At 38.7% G+C, this 19,045-nt stretch overlaps 1 protein-coding gene across 2 annotated transcripts; it reads left to right on the top strand.

Annotated features, from left to right (window-relative positions):
* The first annotated feature begins 14,279 nt into the window (after positions 1 to 14,279).
* Positions 14,280 to 19,045, top strand: LOC308690573 (uncharacterized protein). Of its 2 annotated transcripts, none has more exons than XM_081365122.1 (6): positions 14,280 to 14,405; positions 14,592 to 14,646; positions 17,577 to 17,774; positions 17,876 to 18,069; positions 18,311 to 18,329; positions 18,421 to 19,045. In XM_081365122.1, the coding sequence occupies exons 2-6, from the start codon at positions 14,631 to 14,633 to the stop codon at positions 18,444 to 18,446; spliced, it is 453 nt and encodes a 150-aa protein (XP_081221248.1). In that variant the 5' UTR covers positions 14,280 to 14,405; positions 14,592 to 14,630; the 3' UTR covers positions 18,447 to 19,045. The 2 variants fall into 2 exon arrangements, with proteins under 2 accessions (XP_081221248.1, XP_081221249.1); XM_081365123.1 differs by having other exon boundaries at positions 14,303 to 14,405; positions 14,595 to 14,646.

Here is a 19,045-nt window from a genome sequence, read left to right as displayed (position 1 = left end):
CATAGTACAACAGCTGCCTTCAGTTACCAGGAATCAACATGAAGCCTTATAGTGCTTATATGAATGCCTTTTCTATCATGTATAGATAGATTATGATTAGGTTATGTTTATTATATACAGGTTCATTTATACGTAAGACATTCAATGCAGTGTTTAATAGAGGTGACATTTGCTTACAGTGTTAATCTTCATCATCCACATCAGTTATACAGTGGTTGTCAATGATTACAGATAACATGCATATTTCACAACTGAAATGTTCACATACTTCATAATCTGTACTAAGGATTACAACAGAACAACAACAACAGGTGGTGATTATAATGTGGGGTGGGCTTACTAATGTCCCCTTAAGAGTTTTAACCTCTGTGTTTACTTCTAATCCTGGGCAGGACATATGCCTTTTTAAATCCACCTTGTGGGTAGACCATTACAAGAACAAAGAAAGCATCAAATCGTGTTTGTGTGTGCGTGTTTGTCTGTTTCTGTCGGTCCAGTCCAACTGCAAAGCGTGTTTGGCTATTCTGTTTTACTCCATGTCTTTTCTTTCCTATATTTTGATTGCCTTATTGTCTTTATTATGTATTATTTAATACACGGCAGCTGTAAAAGATGCTTTTTATTCTAGAACAGTGGGAAGTTTGAAGATTCTGCATTCTAGCAGTGGGATTTTTCTTTCTTCAGACTGAAAATTTTATAGAGTGGTTTGGTGTATAAAATTGTATGTCCCCAGACTTTCTTTCCAGTAAACATTAACATGGTATTAAGTGATGTAGAAATACAGCCAAGGTCATATGTATACTGTAGGTAAGGACTATTTATATAGTCCAGAAAAAAAGAAACTAAAAAAAGAAAGAAAAGTAATCTTTTATTGTCTATAAGTACCTGCAAGTTATTGGGGGGAAAGGGTCTGATATGCACAATCAGGGGTCTGTGTAAAGTTACAAAGTTGATCTGTTCTTCTGTATATCTAATGCTATGAAAAATTCACTGACAATTGTGTATAAAGGGGTTTTAATAAGAGAGTTATTAGGCTGTGGGCTACTGTATAGTTCTGTGAATAAGGGTAAATACTGGGCTCGGGTGGGCATGGGAGACTTTATGGTATGGATATAGTAGAAATGTCTGTTAAATTCAGAAATTCCTTAATGATTATTGCCTGTGATTAAGACAATGTCACTCCAATTTATGGAAAAATGAAAAAAGAATGAGAGAACTGAAATAAGTATCCCGTGTATTTTTTATTATATTTTTTATTATTATTATTATTATTATTATTATTATTATTATTATTATTATCAGATTGTCGTCCATGTTGGAAAGGTGTGTGTGTGTGTGTGTGTGTGTGTGTGTGTGTGTGTGTGTGTGCGTGCGCGAGCGCGCGTGCATGTGCTTGTGTGACTGAAGTCTAGACAGAAACCCGCCTCTGAGATGATTTTCAAGGATAAACCACCTGCCAAGCTGCATGATCATAATGGGCATAAAGTGTGAACGTGAGCGCGCGTGTGTCGACGTACAGCCTGGTCCTCATTTCAGAGACTCTGAAGCGGCCATTAAAAAACAACAACAACAACAAAAAAACATCACATCCCTTGCACGGATAGACAGGAACATTCACATGCGTCTGTGTGCCAAAGTTAGGCCTCTGAGGACACCGTGTGGTTACTATGGGGTAAAACATCAACAACATAGCTACTGTTTTCAATAGTATCCAAAAGTCTCAGTGCGATAGGCCTATGTGACAGTCTCAGAGGTGTAATATTCAGTGTTGGGATTTACTCATAGTAACGCGAGTTAAAATACATTTTTTTCAAAACTACTTTTTAAGTTACTATAAAGTAACGCATTTTAAATGTACAACAAATTATCTGCGTTACTTTTTCATATAAGTAACGCAAGTTACTTTGTTTTCCCATTTATTAACTGACTCCTCTCCTGTCCCCATGACGAAATAAATCGTGCATGCATTTAATCATCTCACTTGCAACAACAACAACAACAACAAAATCCTCAAAAAGAGCAAAAACAGTGAAACTGAAACTTTATTATGCAAGAATACTGGAATATTATGCAAACATGCAATTATGTTAAATAATACAATTATATGTTATGTTTTTAAACTCACTTTATTAATCAGTGTATTTGCTGGTGACCTTTGATGATCCAATACTAATAAGCAAAAATTATTTTAGATAAACATCACATTTGTGTTTCTTTCTCTTTTGCTGATGTAAGAGTGTTGAACTTTCTTCTCCTGTCCTATTCTGCAAAACAGAATGGCAGCACAGTTGAAAGGTTTGTTTGATTTGCATTTGCCTTTCCTTCAGCCTGAGGCATATTCATTTCCCTTTTGGTGAGAAAGGGCCTTTACATTTGCCAAAATAGGTTTTCTTTTTTTTCTTTGTTGTTGTTATTATTAAACAAACAAACAAACAAACAAGCCCAGCTACGTAACATAACACATTACTTTCCTTAAAAAGTAACTAAGTATAATGCAATCAGTTACTTTTTATGGAGTAATGCAATATTGTAATGTATTACTTTTAAAAGTAACTTTCCCCTACATATTTGCAATATTTGCTTGTATGTTATGGATATATCTTGCAGAAGCAAAAATGTCTTTAATGTGACTACAAGAGATTGCAGGAGACAGGTATAATAACTGTTAAATATGTGGAAATGTGAAAATAACAGTTAAACAACAGTTTGTTCTGGTCTTCGAATTTGATTGGCTGAGCAATTTTCTATCAGAAATGTGCCTTTTCATTTGTTGTAGGTTTCCGCTTGTCCTTGTTCACAGACCAGTGCTTGTGAAGCTGTGACTGATCTGTTAAAATGTATTTTTCAACAGAATTGGTCAATGTTTATAATACCATGTATCTATAATATACATATGCCGTGTAGATATAGGCCTACAAATATGTGTTCTAGTTTAGTTTTGAAATGGTAATTTGATGTAAGTTTAAAAGTTACTTTTACTTTCACATTCTGCCATTTTCAAGCACAGATGGTTTCAGCATAATCTCACTCTTTAAGATTTCTAACAATATTCAGCAAGATAAACAAGGTAAGACCAATTTAATTACATTTGCCGACTATGAATGCAAATAAGTTGGCAACCAGCGAGAATCGCTTTTGCAACATGCCACTTTAAAATCAAGTGTAGCGGTCCTGTCCCAAATGGCATCCCTCTCGTGAGCACCCTTCTGAAACCTAAAATGACAAATTGGACACCATATGGTCTTGTAGACTTCTCGATCATGCGCGTAAGTCCACAAGACCGTAAGTGTATAGGTGAGTTTGAATTAATGCAGCACCACGCAAGCCGATTGGTGCCTTAAAAAATGCAATGTATTCTGGTTAGAAAGTTTGTCCGACTTTGATTGGGCCTGTCCCAAATTGCACCATAAACACTCGGAGTCTTTCTACAAGGCTGCACTTTTGTGACGTAATGCAGCTTTGACTGTTGGGAAAATGTCGGCCACTTCAGTGCGGGCTCGTCCAAAGTACGCATCGAGCATATTGACTGCAAAGGGGGTGCTCGCAAGCACCTAAAATGACAAATGGGACATCCTACAGTCTTGTGGACTTTTTATGCAGATAAAGTGTGCCATTTGGGACAGGGCCATTGGCACCAAAGCCGTGTCACAGCACTGCAGTCGCCCCAGATCGGCTGCTCAAGCTTTGATGACGACACACCTTATTCCTTATTGGCCAGGCTCTCTGAAGACAATGATTATGTGTTTCATGTTTATTCTGCCAACTTCAGTTCCACTAATGCTGACAAAATCGTGTTTTTATAACAGTAAAAACTCTTTTCGTGTAATCTTAATGTTACATTGTGTCATGTTTATCAAAATAAAACTGTAGAATATAGACCCATTTACATTGAAAAATATAGACCCAACTGTATTCATAATTGAATATTGTTGAAATTTATTCTTGTAAATACAGACACTGCATTAAGCAGTACATTCAAGTATTGAATGAAAATTGTTTCTGTTGTGAAAACGTCTGAGTCTGTGTATTTGACAAACATTGCATCTAATCCACTTAATCTTTCATAAAATACGAGTGTCACTACGGGAGGCAGAAAGTGTCCAACTTCACCTCTTTTTTTTTCAACTCCTCCCTGCCTGCTATGGAAGATCTTGCCCGTTGGTGGAAGCCTAGTATATTTCAACTCGAACATACCTTATATTAAGTGTGCCATTTGGGACAGTGTCAGTTCTGGCAGGTTGTGTCAGTCAAGTTTGCATCAGCTGACGCTCAGCTGATCCATGAAATACAACGCCTATCACAGCACCTATATAAGGCACCATTCAGTATTATCAGCAGCTTTGGATATCAAGAATTCTCAAAAGGAATCCATTTGATTGGGGATTTAGTTGCTTAGGTTGTTCTGGTTATTATTGGCAACATGCCTGTTGCTTAAGTTTTTCTGCTTGTTGGCAACATGCTTGTTGCCTCAAGCTCATTCGGTTATTGCCTTGAGCAACAAGCATTTTGCTAATACTTGAATAAGCTTTAAGTATACAATACTCTGTAAAAAAAAGGGTAATATTCTGGCAGCTGGGGTATAATGACAGAAAATAACAACACGTAAAATTACAGTAATTTTCCTTTATTTAAATCCCTGTAAAAAAAACTGTAATATTCCAGCTGCTGGGGTGCCGAAAAAAAAAAAAAAAAACAGAAAATGACAGAAAATAACCAACACATAAAATTACAGTAATTTTCATTTATTTAAATCCCTGTAAAAAAACGGTAATATTCCAGCTGCTGGGGTGCCGGAAAAAAAAACAACAGAAAATGACAGAAAATAACCAACACATAAAATTACAGTAATTTTCATTTATTCAAAATACTGTTTTTTGCTGTAATTTTACATAACATTTTCTTTTTAATGTTTAAGGATCTTAAATATTGTGGAAATTTATGTAAAAACCTTGAAATTACCAATAGGATTGAACACTGCTACAATTCAAGTAATCAGCCTCAAGTGCAAAACTTATATCACAACTGCAACAATATAACGATATAAAAATTTGTTAATACATTCAACAATATACCAATATAACAATTAGTATAACTCGTTCTAGTTCATTACTACAACAATACACCAATATAAAATTTGTCAACAGATAAATTAGTCATCAACAGAATGAAAAAATAATAATAATAATTAAACCATGAAAAAAAGTTTTCAAACAAGTGGTTTCAAAGTCTGTGACACTGCCAAGAATTTCTGCAAGGTAATGGAGGGAGATTTGACACTCTTCCAAAAGTTTTTACTCAATCCATTCATCATAGTCCGCAATTTTGTTGATCAGTGAAAGAACCTTTGGACTGACTGCCAGTTGTTTTCTTGATGTGCTCTTTTCTACTTTTGATTCCTTCTCTGGATTTATCTTGAAAAGGCACCTGTCGAATAAAAGAGAAAAGAAAAAAGAAACCTCAGTAACAAATCATGGACTGTATAATATGCTCTTAATATATTAGCAATAAAAGTAGCAGAATAGTGGGAATTTGCACAGGGGATGCTTGTAGTGGACATTGGCAACAAAGATGTGCATGTGAGAGGGTGTTGTGTGTGAGAGAGACTGTATGTTGTGTGTGTATGTGAGGGTGTGCTTGAGAGAGAGAGAGAGAGAGAGAGAGAGATGTATGTGTATGTGAGGATGCATGTGAGAGTGAGTGTGAGGATGCAAGAGAGTGTATGTGAGGATGTGTGAGAGAGAGTGAGTGTGAAAATGCAAGAGAGTGTATGTGAGGATGTGTGAGAGAGTGTGAGGATGTATGTGAGGATGTATGTGAGAGAGTGAGTGTGAGGATGTATGTGAGAGTGTATGTGAGGATGTGTGTGAGAGTGTATGAGGATGTATGTGAGACCGTGAGGATGCGTGTGAGTGTAAGTGAGGATGTATGTGAGAAAGTGAGTGTGAGGATGTATGTGAGAGAGTGAGTGTGAGGATGTATGTGAGAGTGTATGTGAGGATGTGTGTGAGAGTGTGTGAGGATGCATGTGAGAGAGTGAGTGTGAGGATGTATGTGAGAGTGTATGTGAGGATGTGTGTGAGAGTGTGATAGGATGTATGTGAGAGAGTGAGTGTGAGGATGTATGTGAGAGTGTATGTGAGGATGTGTGTGAGAGTGTGTGAGGATGTATGTGAGAGAGTGAGTGTGAGGATGTATGTGAGGATGTGTGTGAGGATGTATGTGAGAGAGTGAGTGTGTGGATGTATGTGAGAGTGTATGTGAGGATGTGTGTGAGTGTAAGTGAGGATGTATGTGAGAGTGTATGTGAGGATGTGTGTGAGAGTGTGATAGGATGTATGTGAGAGAGTGAGTGTGAGGATGTATGTGAGAGTGTATGTGAGGATGTGTGTGAGAGTGTGTGAGGATGTATGTGAGAGAGTGAGTGTGAGGATGTATGTGAGGATGTGTGTGAGGATGTATGTGAGAGAGTGAGTGTGTGGATGTATGTGAGAGTGTATGTGAGGATGTGTGTGAGTGTAAGTGAGGATGTATGTGAGAAAGTGAGTGTGAGGATGTATGTGAGAGAGTGAGTGTGAGGATGCAAGAGAGTGTATGTGAGGATGTGTGAGAGAGAGTGAGTGTGAAAATGCAAGAGAGTGTATGTGAGGATGTGTGAGAGAGTGTGAGGATGTATGTGAGGATGTATGTGAGAGAGTGAGTGTGAGGATGTATGTGAGAGTGTATGTGAGGATGTGTGTGAGAGTGTATGAGGATGTATGTGAGACCGTGAGGATGCGTGTGAGTGTAAGTGAGGATGTATGTGAGAAAGTGAGTGTGAGGATGTATGTGAGAGAGTGAGTGTGAGGATGTATGTGAGAGTGTATGTGAGGATGTGTGTGAGAGTGTGTGAGGATGCATGTGAGAGAGTGAGTGTGAGGATGTGTGTGAGAGTGTGATAGGATGTATGTGAGAGAGTGAGTGTGAGGATGTATGTGAGAGTGTATGTGAGGATGTGTGTGAGAGTGTGTGAGGATGTATGTGAGAGAGTGAGTGTGAGGATGTATGTGAGGATGTGTGTGAGGATGTATGTGAGAGAGTGAGTGTGTGGATGTATGTGAGAGTGTATGTGAGGATGTGTGTGAGTGTAAGTGAGGATGTATGTGAGAAAGTGAGTGTGAGGATGTATGTGAGAGAGTGAGTGTGAGGATGCGTGTGAGAGTGTATGTGAGGATGTGTGTGAGAGTGTGTGAGGATGCGTGTGAGAGTGTATGTGAGGATGTATGTGAGAGAGTGAGTGTGAGGATGCAAGAGAGTGTATGTGAGGATGTGTGAGTGTGAGTGTGAGGATGCGTGTGAGAGAGAGAGAGTGTATGTGAGGATGCGAGTGAGAGAGTGAGTGTGAGGATGTGTGTGAGAGTGAGTGTGAGGATGTGTTTGAGAGAGTGTATGTGAGAGAGTGAGTGTGAGGATGCGTGTGGTGTGAGGATGCGTGTGAGAGTGTGAGTGTGAGGATGCGAGAGAGTGTATGTGAAGATGTGTGTGAGAGTGTGTAAGGATGTATGTGAGAGAGTGAGTGTGAGGATGTGTGTGAGAGTGTGTGAGGATGTATGAGAGAGTGAGTGTGAGGATGTATGTGAGAGTGTATGTGAGGATGTGTGTGAGAGTGTGTGAGGATGTATGTGAGAGAGTGAGTGTGAGGATGTATGTGAGAGTGTATGTGAGGATGTGTGTGAGAGTGTGTGAGAATGTATGTGAGAGAGTGAGTGTGAGGATGCGTGTGAGAGTGTAAGTGAGGATGTGTGTGAGAGTGTGAGTGTGAGGATGCGTGTGAGAGTGTATGTGAGGATGTGTGTGAGAGTGTATGAGGATGCTTGTGAGAGTGTTTGTGAGGATGTATGTGAGAGTGAGTGTGAGGATGCGTGTGAGAGTGTGTGTGTGAGGATGTATGTGAGAGAGTGAGTGTGAGGATGTGTGAGAGTGTGAGTGTGAGGATGTATGTGAGAGAGTGTGAGGATGTGTGTGAGTGTAAGTGAGGATGTATGTGAGAAAGTGAGTGTGAGGATGTATGTGAGAGAGTGAGTGTGAGGATGCGTGTGAGTATGTGAGGATGTGTGTGAGAGTGTGTGAGGATGCGTGTGAGAGTGTATGTGAGGATGTATGTGAGAGAGTGAGTGTGAGAATGCGTGTGAGAGTGTGTGTGAGGATGCGTGTGAGAGTGAGTGTGAGGATGCAAGAGAGTGTATGTGAGGATGTGTGAGTGTGAGTGTGAGGATGCGTGTGAGAGAGAGAGAGTGTATGTGAGGATGCGAGTGAGAGAGTGAGTGTGAGGATGTGTGTGAGAGTGAGTGTGAGGATGTGTTTGAGAGAGTGTATGTGAGAGAGTGAGTGTGAGGATGCATGTGAGAGAGTGAGTGTGAGGATGCGAGAGAGTGTATGTGAAGATGTGTGTGAGAGTGTGTGAGGATGTATGTGAGAGAGTGAGTGTGAGGATGTATGTGAGAGTGTATGTGAGGATGTGTGTGAGAGTGTGTGAGGATGTATGAGAGAGTGAGTGTGAGGATGTATGTGAGAGTGTATGTGAGGATGTGTGTGAGAGTGTGTGAGGATGTATGTGAGAGAGTGAGTGTGAGGATGTATGTGAGGATGTGTGTGAGAGTGTGTGAGGATGTATGTGAGAGAGTGAGTGTGAGGATGTATGTGAGAGTGTATGTGAGGATGTGTGTGAGAGTGTGTGAGAATGTATGTGAGAGAGTGAGTGTGAGGATGCGTGTGAGAGTGTAAGTGAGTATGTGTGAGAGTGTGAGTGTGAGGATGCGTGTGAGAGTGTATGTGAGGATGTGTGTGAGAGTGTATGAGGATGCTTGTGAGAGTGTATGTGAGGATGTATGTGAGAGTGAGTGTGAGGATGCGTGTGAGAGTGTGTGTGTGAGGATGTATGTGAGAGAGTGAGTGTGAGGATGTGTGAGAGTGTGAGTGTGAGGATGTATGTGAGAGAGTGAGTGTGAGGATGTGTGAGAGTGTGAGTGTGAGGATGCGTGTGAGAGTGTATGTGAGGATGTGTGTGAGAGTGTGTGTGAGGATGCGTGTGAGAGTGTGAGGATGAAAGAGAGTGTATGTGAGGATGTGTGAGAGTGTGAGTGTGAGGATGCGTGTGAGAGTGTATGTGAGGAAGTGTGAGAGTGTGAGTGTGAGGATGCGTGTGAGAGTGTATGTGAGGATGTGTGAGAGAGTGAGTGTGAGGATGTGTGTGAGAGTGTATGTGAGGATGTGTGTGAGAGTGTGTGAGAGTGTATGTGAGGATGTGTGTGAGAGTGTGTGAGAGTGTATGTGAGGATGTATGTGAGAGAGTGAGTGTGAGAGTGTGTGTGAGGATGTATGTGAGAGAGTGAGTGTGAGGATGCGTGTGAGAGTGTGAGGAAGCAAGAGAGTGTGAGGATGTGTGAGAGTGTGAGTGTGAGGATGCGTGTGAGAGTGTATGTGAGGATGTGTGTGATAGTGTGTTTGAGGATGCATGTGAGAGTGTGAGGATGCAAGAGAGTGTATGTGAGGATGTGTGAGAGTGAGTATGAGGATGTGTGTGAGAGTGTGTGAGGATGCGTGTAAAAGAGTGAGTGTGAGGATGTGTGTGAGAGTGAGTATGAGGATGTGTGTGAGAGTGTGTGAGGATGCGTGTGAGAGTGTATGTGAGGATGTATGTGAGAGAGTGAGTGTGAGGATGTGTGAGAGTGTGTGTGAGGATGTGTGAGAGTGTGAGTGTGAGGATGCGTGTGAGAGTGTATGTGAGGATGTGTGTGAGAGTGTGTGTGAGGATGTGTGTGAGAGTGTGTGTGAGGATGTGTGTGAGAGTGTATGTGAGGATGTATGTGATAGAGTGAGTGTGAGGATGTATGTGAGAGAGTGAGTGTGAGGATGTGTGAGAGTGTGAGTGTGAGGATGCGTGTGAGAGTGTATGTGAGGATGTGTGTGAGAGTGTATGTGAGGATGTATGTGAGAGAGTGAGTGTGAGGATGCGTGTGAGAGAGTGAGTGTGAGGATGTGTGAGAGTGTGAGTGTGAGGATGTGTGTGAGAGTGTATGTGAGGATGTGTGTGAGAGTGTGTGAGAGTGTATGTGAGGATGTATGTGAGAGAGTGAGTGTGAGGATGTGTGTGAGAGTGTATGTGAGGATGTGTGAGAGAGTGAGTGTGAGGATGCATGTGAGAGTGTATGTGAGGATGTGTGTGAGAGTGTGTGAGAGTGTATGTGAGGATGTATGTGAGAGAGTGAGTGTGAGGATGTATGTGAGAGAGTGTATGTGAGGATGTGTGAGAGAGTGAGTGTGAGGATGCGTGTGAGAGTGTATGTGAGGATGTGTGTGAGAGTGTGTGAGAGTGTGTGAGGATGTATGTGAGAGAGTGAGTGTGAGGATGTGTGTGAGAGTGTATGTGAGGATGTGTGTGAGAGTGTGTGTGAGGATGCGTGTGAGAGTGTGAGGAAGCAAGAGAGTGTATGTGAGGATGTGTGAGAGTGTGAGTGTGAGGATGCGTGTGAGAGTGTATGTGAGGATGTGTGTGAGAGTGTGTGTGAGGATGCGTGTGAGAGTGTGAGGATGCAAGAGAGTGTATGTGAGGATGTGTGAGAGTGAGTGTGAGGATGCGTGTGAGAGTATGTGAGGATGTGTGAGAAAGTGAGTGTGAGGATGCGTGTAAAAGAGTGAGTGTGAGGATGTGTGTGAGAGTGAGTATGAGGATGTGTGTGAGAGTGTGTGAGGATGCGTGTGAGAGTGTATGTGAGGATGTATGTGAGAGAGTGAGTATGAGGATGTGTGAGAGTGTGTGTGAGGATGTATGTGAGAGAGTGAGTGTGAGGATGTGTGAGAGTGTGAGTGTGAGGATGCGTGTGAGAGTGTATGTGAGGATGTGTGAGAGAGTGAGTGTGAGGATGCGTGTGAGAGTGTATGTGAGGATGTGTGTGAGAGTGTGAGAGAGTGAGTGTGAGGATGCGTGTGAGAGAGTGAGTGTGAGGATGTGTGAGAGTGTGAGTGTGAGGATGTGTGTGAGAGTGTATGTGAGGATGTATTTGAGAGAGTGAGTGTGAGGATGTATGTGAGAGAGTGAGTGTGAGGATGTGTGAGAGTGTGAGTGTGAGGATGCATGTGAGAGTGTATGTGAGGATGTGTGTGAGGATGTGTGTGAGAGTGTGAGGATGCAAGAGAGTGTATGTGAGGATGTGTGAGAGTGTGAGTATATGTGTGAGAGTGTGAGTGTGAGGATGCGTGTGAGAGTGTGTGAAAGTGTATGTGTAGAGGTTTGAAATCTTGAGATATGCAATGGCTTACACTAATAACTATCTAACATTATTCCACGCAGCTAGTTCCATTTGTAGTGTCTATTGCTAGCCCAGCAACACAGTTCAATAAATCCACTTCAGAAACGTTGTTGAAATAAAAGATGAAAATCTCCGGTTTTATTCCTTGGTTTCCGATTTACAAAAAAAGAAAAAAGAAAAAAGAAAGAAAGAATGTGAGCTGACTAATACACTTATACTAGTTGCTAATGAAATAAAATATTCTTAATAAAAGTAGCTAAAAGTTAGCAGTTATCAGGTAAGAAAACCGTTAGCTTCCACAGCTCTCAAGATCTGAATCACATAATGAGAATCAACGTAATGTAACCGGAGTTGGCCGGTTCTTAAAGAGGCAGTACACTATTTCACCAATATGTACTAAATCCTATAAGAACATGAATTCTAGTATGCTTTTAACCTTTTAAGTATTATTTAACATTTTAACCATTACATGAACTTCTAAATGACATTATTTACCTTTTTAACATTAATTCTTATTCACATTACTATGAATTGTAATTTGACCTCTACAGTATGTGAGGATGTATGTGAGACAGTACTGAGGATGTATGTGAGGAGGATGTACTGATCAATTAAGTTAATTGAAGTGTTGAAATGATTTTTTTTTTTACTGGTAACAGTCATATAGTAGTGCCTTATTAACTTAATTGATCAGTTAAAATTAAGAACTTATAGGCTACATGATGATGCATATAGCCTACTATTTAATAAGGCTTTAAAAAATGCCCCAGGAAATTAGCCTGGGTTTCCCCATGCTGCCTTGATTCCATGGACCAGATTTTCCCCTCAAAAAAGGGAACCAATCACAGAACGGGGAGGGAGCAGCAAGACGATGACGACGTCTATGCGACACACCGAAGCAGTTTGTTTATATGGATCCAACATGGAATCAGACGCGAAGTTACCTTTCGATGCAGCCTTAGATAGTGTTCTAAGTAGTTTAGAACGCAAGTTTATTTTGTCGTCTTCCTCGTCGAATTTCTGTCACTCTACATACGTCATCTGGTATAATTGAAACGATTGGCTATGAGCTACGTACAAGCGCATTTGATAGACATTCGTAGCGTCCAATAAACGGCTCTGGGCATTCATAAACCACGCCTCAAATACGAGAAAATGAACATGTGGTTCCCAGACCACGTCTCAATGAGAAAGAGGTCTGACGTTAGCCAGGCTACCAGGAAATCAATTTATAGCGGAAATATTACCTCTTTATGGAAAAGTTTGTTCCTGTTGCTGTCAACATTGTTTTTGGAAGATAGCCTACATTAAAAATGCAGTTCTGTGTACAGATCTACAATGCATGGCATAAAATGTGGTTAATAGTGGATAATTTTTACGCAGTTACGTGTCAAAGTGTCTGTTATCAGCGGATTCTGTTCATGCGTGCCCAGACATTTTAGAAATCCCGACCTACTGATGTTTTACGGCCATGTCCGGAATAAAGAGTAGGCCTATGTATGGTAAACCTATACATTAGGGTGATATTAAAGGACATAAACCGTGATATAAGATTTTTAAGATTTCTAAGTCATTTATTCCCTGCTTGAACTGTAAAGTCACGTCCACAAACCTCTTGCATATTGTTTGGTCACACCACAAGGTGTCACTGTGGCCTCAAAGCTTCAGCACTGCCACTTTGAGCTCGATTGCTATGTCTGAGGTAAAACACGCCCCCCTCATTAGCATACAGAGCAATAAATGTATAAATAAATAAATAAATAAATGTGGAAATAAATAAATGTAGACATAAATACATAGATAAATAAATGTGAACATACCAGTAAATAAAAGTAGAAATAAATAAATGCATAAACAAATAAATGAAAAAATAAATGTGGAAAAAAATACAATTATACATAAATAAGGAAATAAAAGTATAAATAGTAATTTATTTTAGGCATTTCTTCGCATATTTATTTATGTAGGCCTATTTATTTATTGTTAAGTCAGGTTTGGCATTCCATACTTATCACATTTATCACATGTATTTATTTATTCGTTTATTTATTCATTTATTCATTTTTAATTTCTGCAGGTTTGGTCCTCCATAACAGTGTAGCTCATCTATGAAAACTTTCCACAGCCAGAAAATGAGCAAATACTTTTTCATTTTGGCCAGTGTTTGACACTGACATTGTACAATACAAATGTTGGAGTCACTCACCTTAATGTCAATCACTTTAGCTGATGCATTTGTGAATGTGATTGCAATTTCATTGCTATTTTCAGATTTGATATTTTTTTATTCCCTGTCCCATTTCTTTTTATTGCGTTTGTCAGGATGTAGGCTAAACCTCTTTTCGATGGCCAGTCTATTGTTTATTCAAATTCCCACTGCTGTGCAAATTATGGGAGAAAGCATCATGATAGGATTGATGCATCTACCTATAGCTTTCTTTCCGTGACTGGTCTGGTTATTTGTGTGACTTCAAATGCGAGACTTTGGTTTTAAAGTAGTCTACAGCACTTCCACAGTCTGCCATTCCAAATCGTTCACCGGACCGGACAGTTTCAGTATTTATACTGGTGAAACATAAATTTCACCCTTCAAGATTTCAATGAATAACAATAGGCCTATTAAGCAGGACAAACAAGGTAGCCTACGAGAAATGTAACGTTAGAATATGATCATTTGAATACAAACAATAAGGCTATGCTAACCCATCAGAATCGATTTTGCCACCATCCTTTTATAAGGTTTATTACTGTTATTATGGGTTTGCAATTTAGCAGCGACAGACAAAATAAAAAATAAATAAAAAAACAACAATTGTGCCGATATATCTCATTGTCTTTTAGTCGCGAAAATGTTTCGTATCCCTTAAGGCAATTACGATGTTTATAATAGCCTGTATCTCGCTTTCTTTTTTTTCTTAGTCTTAGCATACTCCGGTCTGGTAGGCCTACCTTAGTTTGGCTGTGTCACTTCAAATGTATGACGTTGGTTTTAAAGTCACTTTCACTTTCACATTCTGCCAAAGCATTCACCGGACGTTTTCAGCGTTTAGGCTATAGTGGTGAAATATCAATTACCCTTCAAGATTTTTATGAACAACAACATTCAACAGAACAAACAAGGTGAGAGAAATAACGTTTGCCGAATGCAAACGAGTAGCCTTGGCTAGATAATCTGTGAGACTCGCTTTAACCACAGGTCTTTCTATAAGAAACTGTATAGGCCTGTCTGCTTTCTTTATTGGTGTTTAACCGCGACATATACAAAATCCAAATCTCTGTGCTGATTAATGTCGCATTTTCTTTCAGCAGCGAACGTTTTCCATCTCTACACTTCAGAAAAACACAATGAAGAAGACTAAGAGTAAGTCACGACATTAGTTTTGTATATAGGCTAATGAGTAACTATCCAATCTTTTAAGAAGCCTAGCTTAAAAGGGACAGTTCATCCAAAAATAAAAATTGTATTTACTTATGTTCATGTTGTTTAAAATGTAGGCCTGTGAAAAACAAAAAAGTTGTTTGGCAGAATGACACTAGACCGCCCGCTTGTTTACAGTAGGGTATGTAACAATGTTTGCAGTGCAAAAGGGCTTGCAAAAGAGCTCTGAAAAAGTTAAAGGTTAAAGTTTCAAACAGTCATTATTGATTTGGCAAGTATAAGGGTGTAGCAGTTTGTGTTTTATTTCAAGCTAGTTTTTATAGCTAGTTATTTAACCTTTTTCAGTTTTGTTTTTTTGATCACTTTGCCTTTGTTAAAGGTAGGCCTATACTTTAAGCGATGTTGGGTCACTTCTTGTTGGCATAAGTATTGTCAAACAAAACGGAAGCTAGCTCGACCCTCCCTACTCCTCCTCCTCATCCCGTCCTCTCACCCTCCCTTCCGTGCTTTCCCGATGTAAATTCGGGATTTTTTCCCTTCTCCTTTTCCCTCTTCTTTGCTATTTGTTCATCGGAACGTCGTCTCTTTGGTCATGTGTCGGCCATATCAACATTCAAGAGAATATAATTCTAATGTTAGTTGTTGTCTAGGACATCTCTCCTCTAGCTAACTTCCCTCTTCATGCTTCTCTATCCTCACACCCCACACCCCCCTTCATGTGCACGCACACTAACCCCCCCAACCCCTACCCCCAAATCATTCTTGTCTTATTGGCTGGAACACTGTTTGTTATGTTTCGTGGTCCAGGTTGGGCCAGTTTGTTTTTGTTGCCGTTTGTGGAGCCTGGCCTGTCTACAGAGACCGCATTTTTTTACAGTGTGTTCAGGGGACAGGCATCGGATAGTGAGGAGATGTTTGCTGTATGTGACAAAAAAATGTTTCGGCCTAAAAAACACTCGCATCGCTTAGAGCACCTTTAATGCTAACTGCATAAAATTTGCCACAGGTGTATATTTTTATTGTAATTTTACTTTTTCACCCCCATTTCCTTTAAAAAATATATATTTTTTGCACTACACTGTAAAAAAAAAAGTTGCTGCCTAAAATTTTTAAGTACAATCAACTTGGATGTTTAAGTCATTTCAACTTAAATTACATTAAACTGACCTAAAAAAAATATAGTTGAATCTTGTTTAACATAAAAAAAGGTTATTGCTTAACTTATTTTGATAAGTTAAAGCAATGAAAAAACAAATGTTTTTTTTTTTACAGTGTATAGGTCCACAAAATAGTTCCTCTCAGCACCTTTTGGACAAAAATGTCCGCATTGAAACCCATTAAAACTGCATTTTTTAATTTCAGGGCCATTTAACTATAAAATGTGTAATAAAACAAAAATATGTGTGCCTGACACTGTGCGTTTATAATATTTGAGAGAGATAACAAATAACAAATCCAACCACTGTGTACACCAGTGGAGTTTTGCTGGCATCCAGTGGGGAAAATTTGGTACTGCGCCCAAACAAAATCTCACTGAAAGGTAATTTTTTGAGATATTAACTAGAGGTTGAACGATATTGTTTTTTCTCTGGCCGATGCCGATATTTAGAAATCAGGGCAGCCAATGGCTGATATATGATGTCAACTTTTTTGGCCTATATGTTTGGCCGATTTTCCTCCTTTTTTGTTAGAACTACTGCGCTATGTGTAACTTTTTTTAATTGATGCACAAGGGTTAATTTCTTATTTTGGCATAATGTCGCTGATTGAACTCAGCTTTGCACATGCATATTATGCTGTTCACGATTTATTTCACTTTGTGCTAATATGCATTATTTTCGAGTTTTGATTTATTACGTTCATTTATTCTTAAGTCTTTCTGTGTAATTTCATGGTGCAATATGTTTCAAGGATGGTGCATTACTGAGCAGCGGTGAATCACGGTCTTAAATACAGTGCTACAATGCTACATGCATGTATAATCTCTGCATAGTTCAATTATAAGCAGTAGGCCTACCAGAGACTGCAGTTTCAGCACCAGTCAACATGGTGGGGATAACATATGGGCCCTATATGGTTTTGTCCATGGGTTCCATGTCTGTCCTATCTAAATAAGCCCATGGGGCAAATTCAGATAAAGCACACATTGAACCCATGGATTTGTCACCTAGCCAATTATACTCCAGTAGACCTGATTCAAAAGCCAAATTTTGCGATCTTCCAAGTCAAACATATATTTAACATTAGAGTGGGCAAAGCCATTTTAAACTTGAATGTGCAGATGTGCAAAAACTGTTCAATATAATTCTTGATGTTGCTATGTATTATCATATCCCATATTATTTAAATTTATTATCGTAATCATAAATACCGTTTGTACTGTAGTGCAAACAGCTTTACTGTTTACTTCACTGTTATTCTTCTAGTTACTTACCTAGAGGCTAATAAAAGTCTCCCACGTAACAGAATATAGCTTATTTTATTGAAAAACAGCTAAACTTTCTGCGTCTTTTTTTAGATGCCAAGATACTGCAACTTTCAGTGCATCTTTTTTTCCATTCAATGGAAGTGAATGATGACTGAGACTGTAATTTTGACTAACATTACTTTTTGTGGAATAAATTCATACAGGCTTGAAACAATGAAGGTGTTGTAAATAACAGAATTTTCATTTTTGGGTGAACTATCCCATTTAAGGCCAATAATAACAACATTCAGTGCCAACTGAAATAACGAATTCAACACAGCAGTTTGTTTGACCTGTTATATAACTATCAAGTTATAATAAAAGTTTGAAGAAATTTAGAAGCTTTTAAACTTCACAATTATATACACAATAACATTGTATTCAATTTGCAGTTGCTTTGTATTTTAATCCATTAACCTGTATCCCTATCATGTTTTTTCTCTAGTTAGATATACAACGAAAGCTCCTGAAAGTGTCACAGGCATTCCCAATAAATTCAGGCACAAAATTGAAAAGATTGGTCATTCAATCAAGTTCAAAGAGGCAAATGACAGAAATTATGACGAGGCTATTACTTTAGTTTTCTTTCCAATTGTTTCACGCACTGGAACTGACATTGACGCCGCAGTCAGAGACATTCAAGGTAAGAAATGGTTTACAGAAGATGTTGCATTTCATTCCTTTATATAAAATGGTTACATATACTGGATAACTGACAGTTATCTACTCTTTCTTACCTTCTAGACAATAAGCCAGCCATTTTAGTGGTGCTTCATCACACATTTGACCCTGAGTGCATTGTGTCAGACAGCAGTAAATTTGTGAAAAGAGAGAACACACTTGTAGTGGACTGTCTGTTCTTTGAGGATAAAGGACTACTAAAGTGTAAACGTAATGAAAAAGCTTATGACGATGCCGTTAAGTGGTTGAAATCACAAGTATGTTTGCATTTCATCAGCATTAGATGAATATTGCTTTTTTTTCTCAGCTTAATTTTGTTTGTTACAATTACATAACTTTACTCACTTAAAAGTTTCCATTTTCTACATTAATGCATGTTTACATGTGGGTGCATGTACATTAGCGTGTGCATTTAAAAAAAAGTGAGTTTTAACATTCAAGAACTCAAAAACTTTAACATGCTGATAACACTTTTTTATTTATTTTTTCCTTCACCAGAAAAGTAGACAGCGGCAAAGTAAGTTACTAATTAGTAAGTTTGTTTACTAATTTGTTATGGTTAATAATATCTAAAAAGCCAGATTAGATAACTGTTTTTGTTTTTACAGATTCCAAAGCCTGTACAATCCTCTGAAAAGCAAAAAAAAGGCTGACAAAATTCCAGTTGAAATTCTGCACAGATGAATTGTTTCACATATTTTACATTTCCTGATCTTCACCAATGTCATTGAACCCTAATCTAATTGAATAGCCTACATTAGTTTGATTGTGTATGTGTATTGATAGCCAATTACATCCAATATGTAACATTGTACATTTTACAGCCTCATTTTGTCATGTTCAAGTTACAGATGCATACTGTACCAATGTAGCTGGAGGATTCGGGGCCCCTTGAAAAAATATTGATGTGGGCCCCCACCACCCTTCACCAATATCATATAGGCTACTGTAAATAGATGAGCATGGAGGCCCACATATAACAGATGATGGTGATGTTGTTTAAAAATATATATTTATTATTTAAAAAATTAAAAATGAAAAAAAAAGTTTAGAAAAATAATGTTTTTTTTTTCCCATCAGTCTGTTATAATTCATAAATCAAAAAGTAAACATTTAGAAATTGACAAGAATGCAGTCAAATTTTAAAAATAAAATCATTTATTGTGTTATTTTTTAATAAAGATAATATGAACTGGTAATATTATTAAATAAATATAATAAACGTATACATTC

The sequence above is a fragment of the Scardinius erythrophthalmus genome (assembly GCF_964197995.2).
Source record: "Scardinius erythrophthalmus genome assembly, chromosome: 5".
NCBI classification, from domain to species: domain Eukaryota; kingdom Metazoa; phylum Chordata; class Actinopteri; order Cypriniformes; family Leuciscidae; genus Scardinius; species Scardinius erythrophthalmus.
This window is presented reverse-complemented; position numbering and strand designations above follow the sequence as displayed.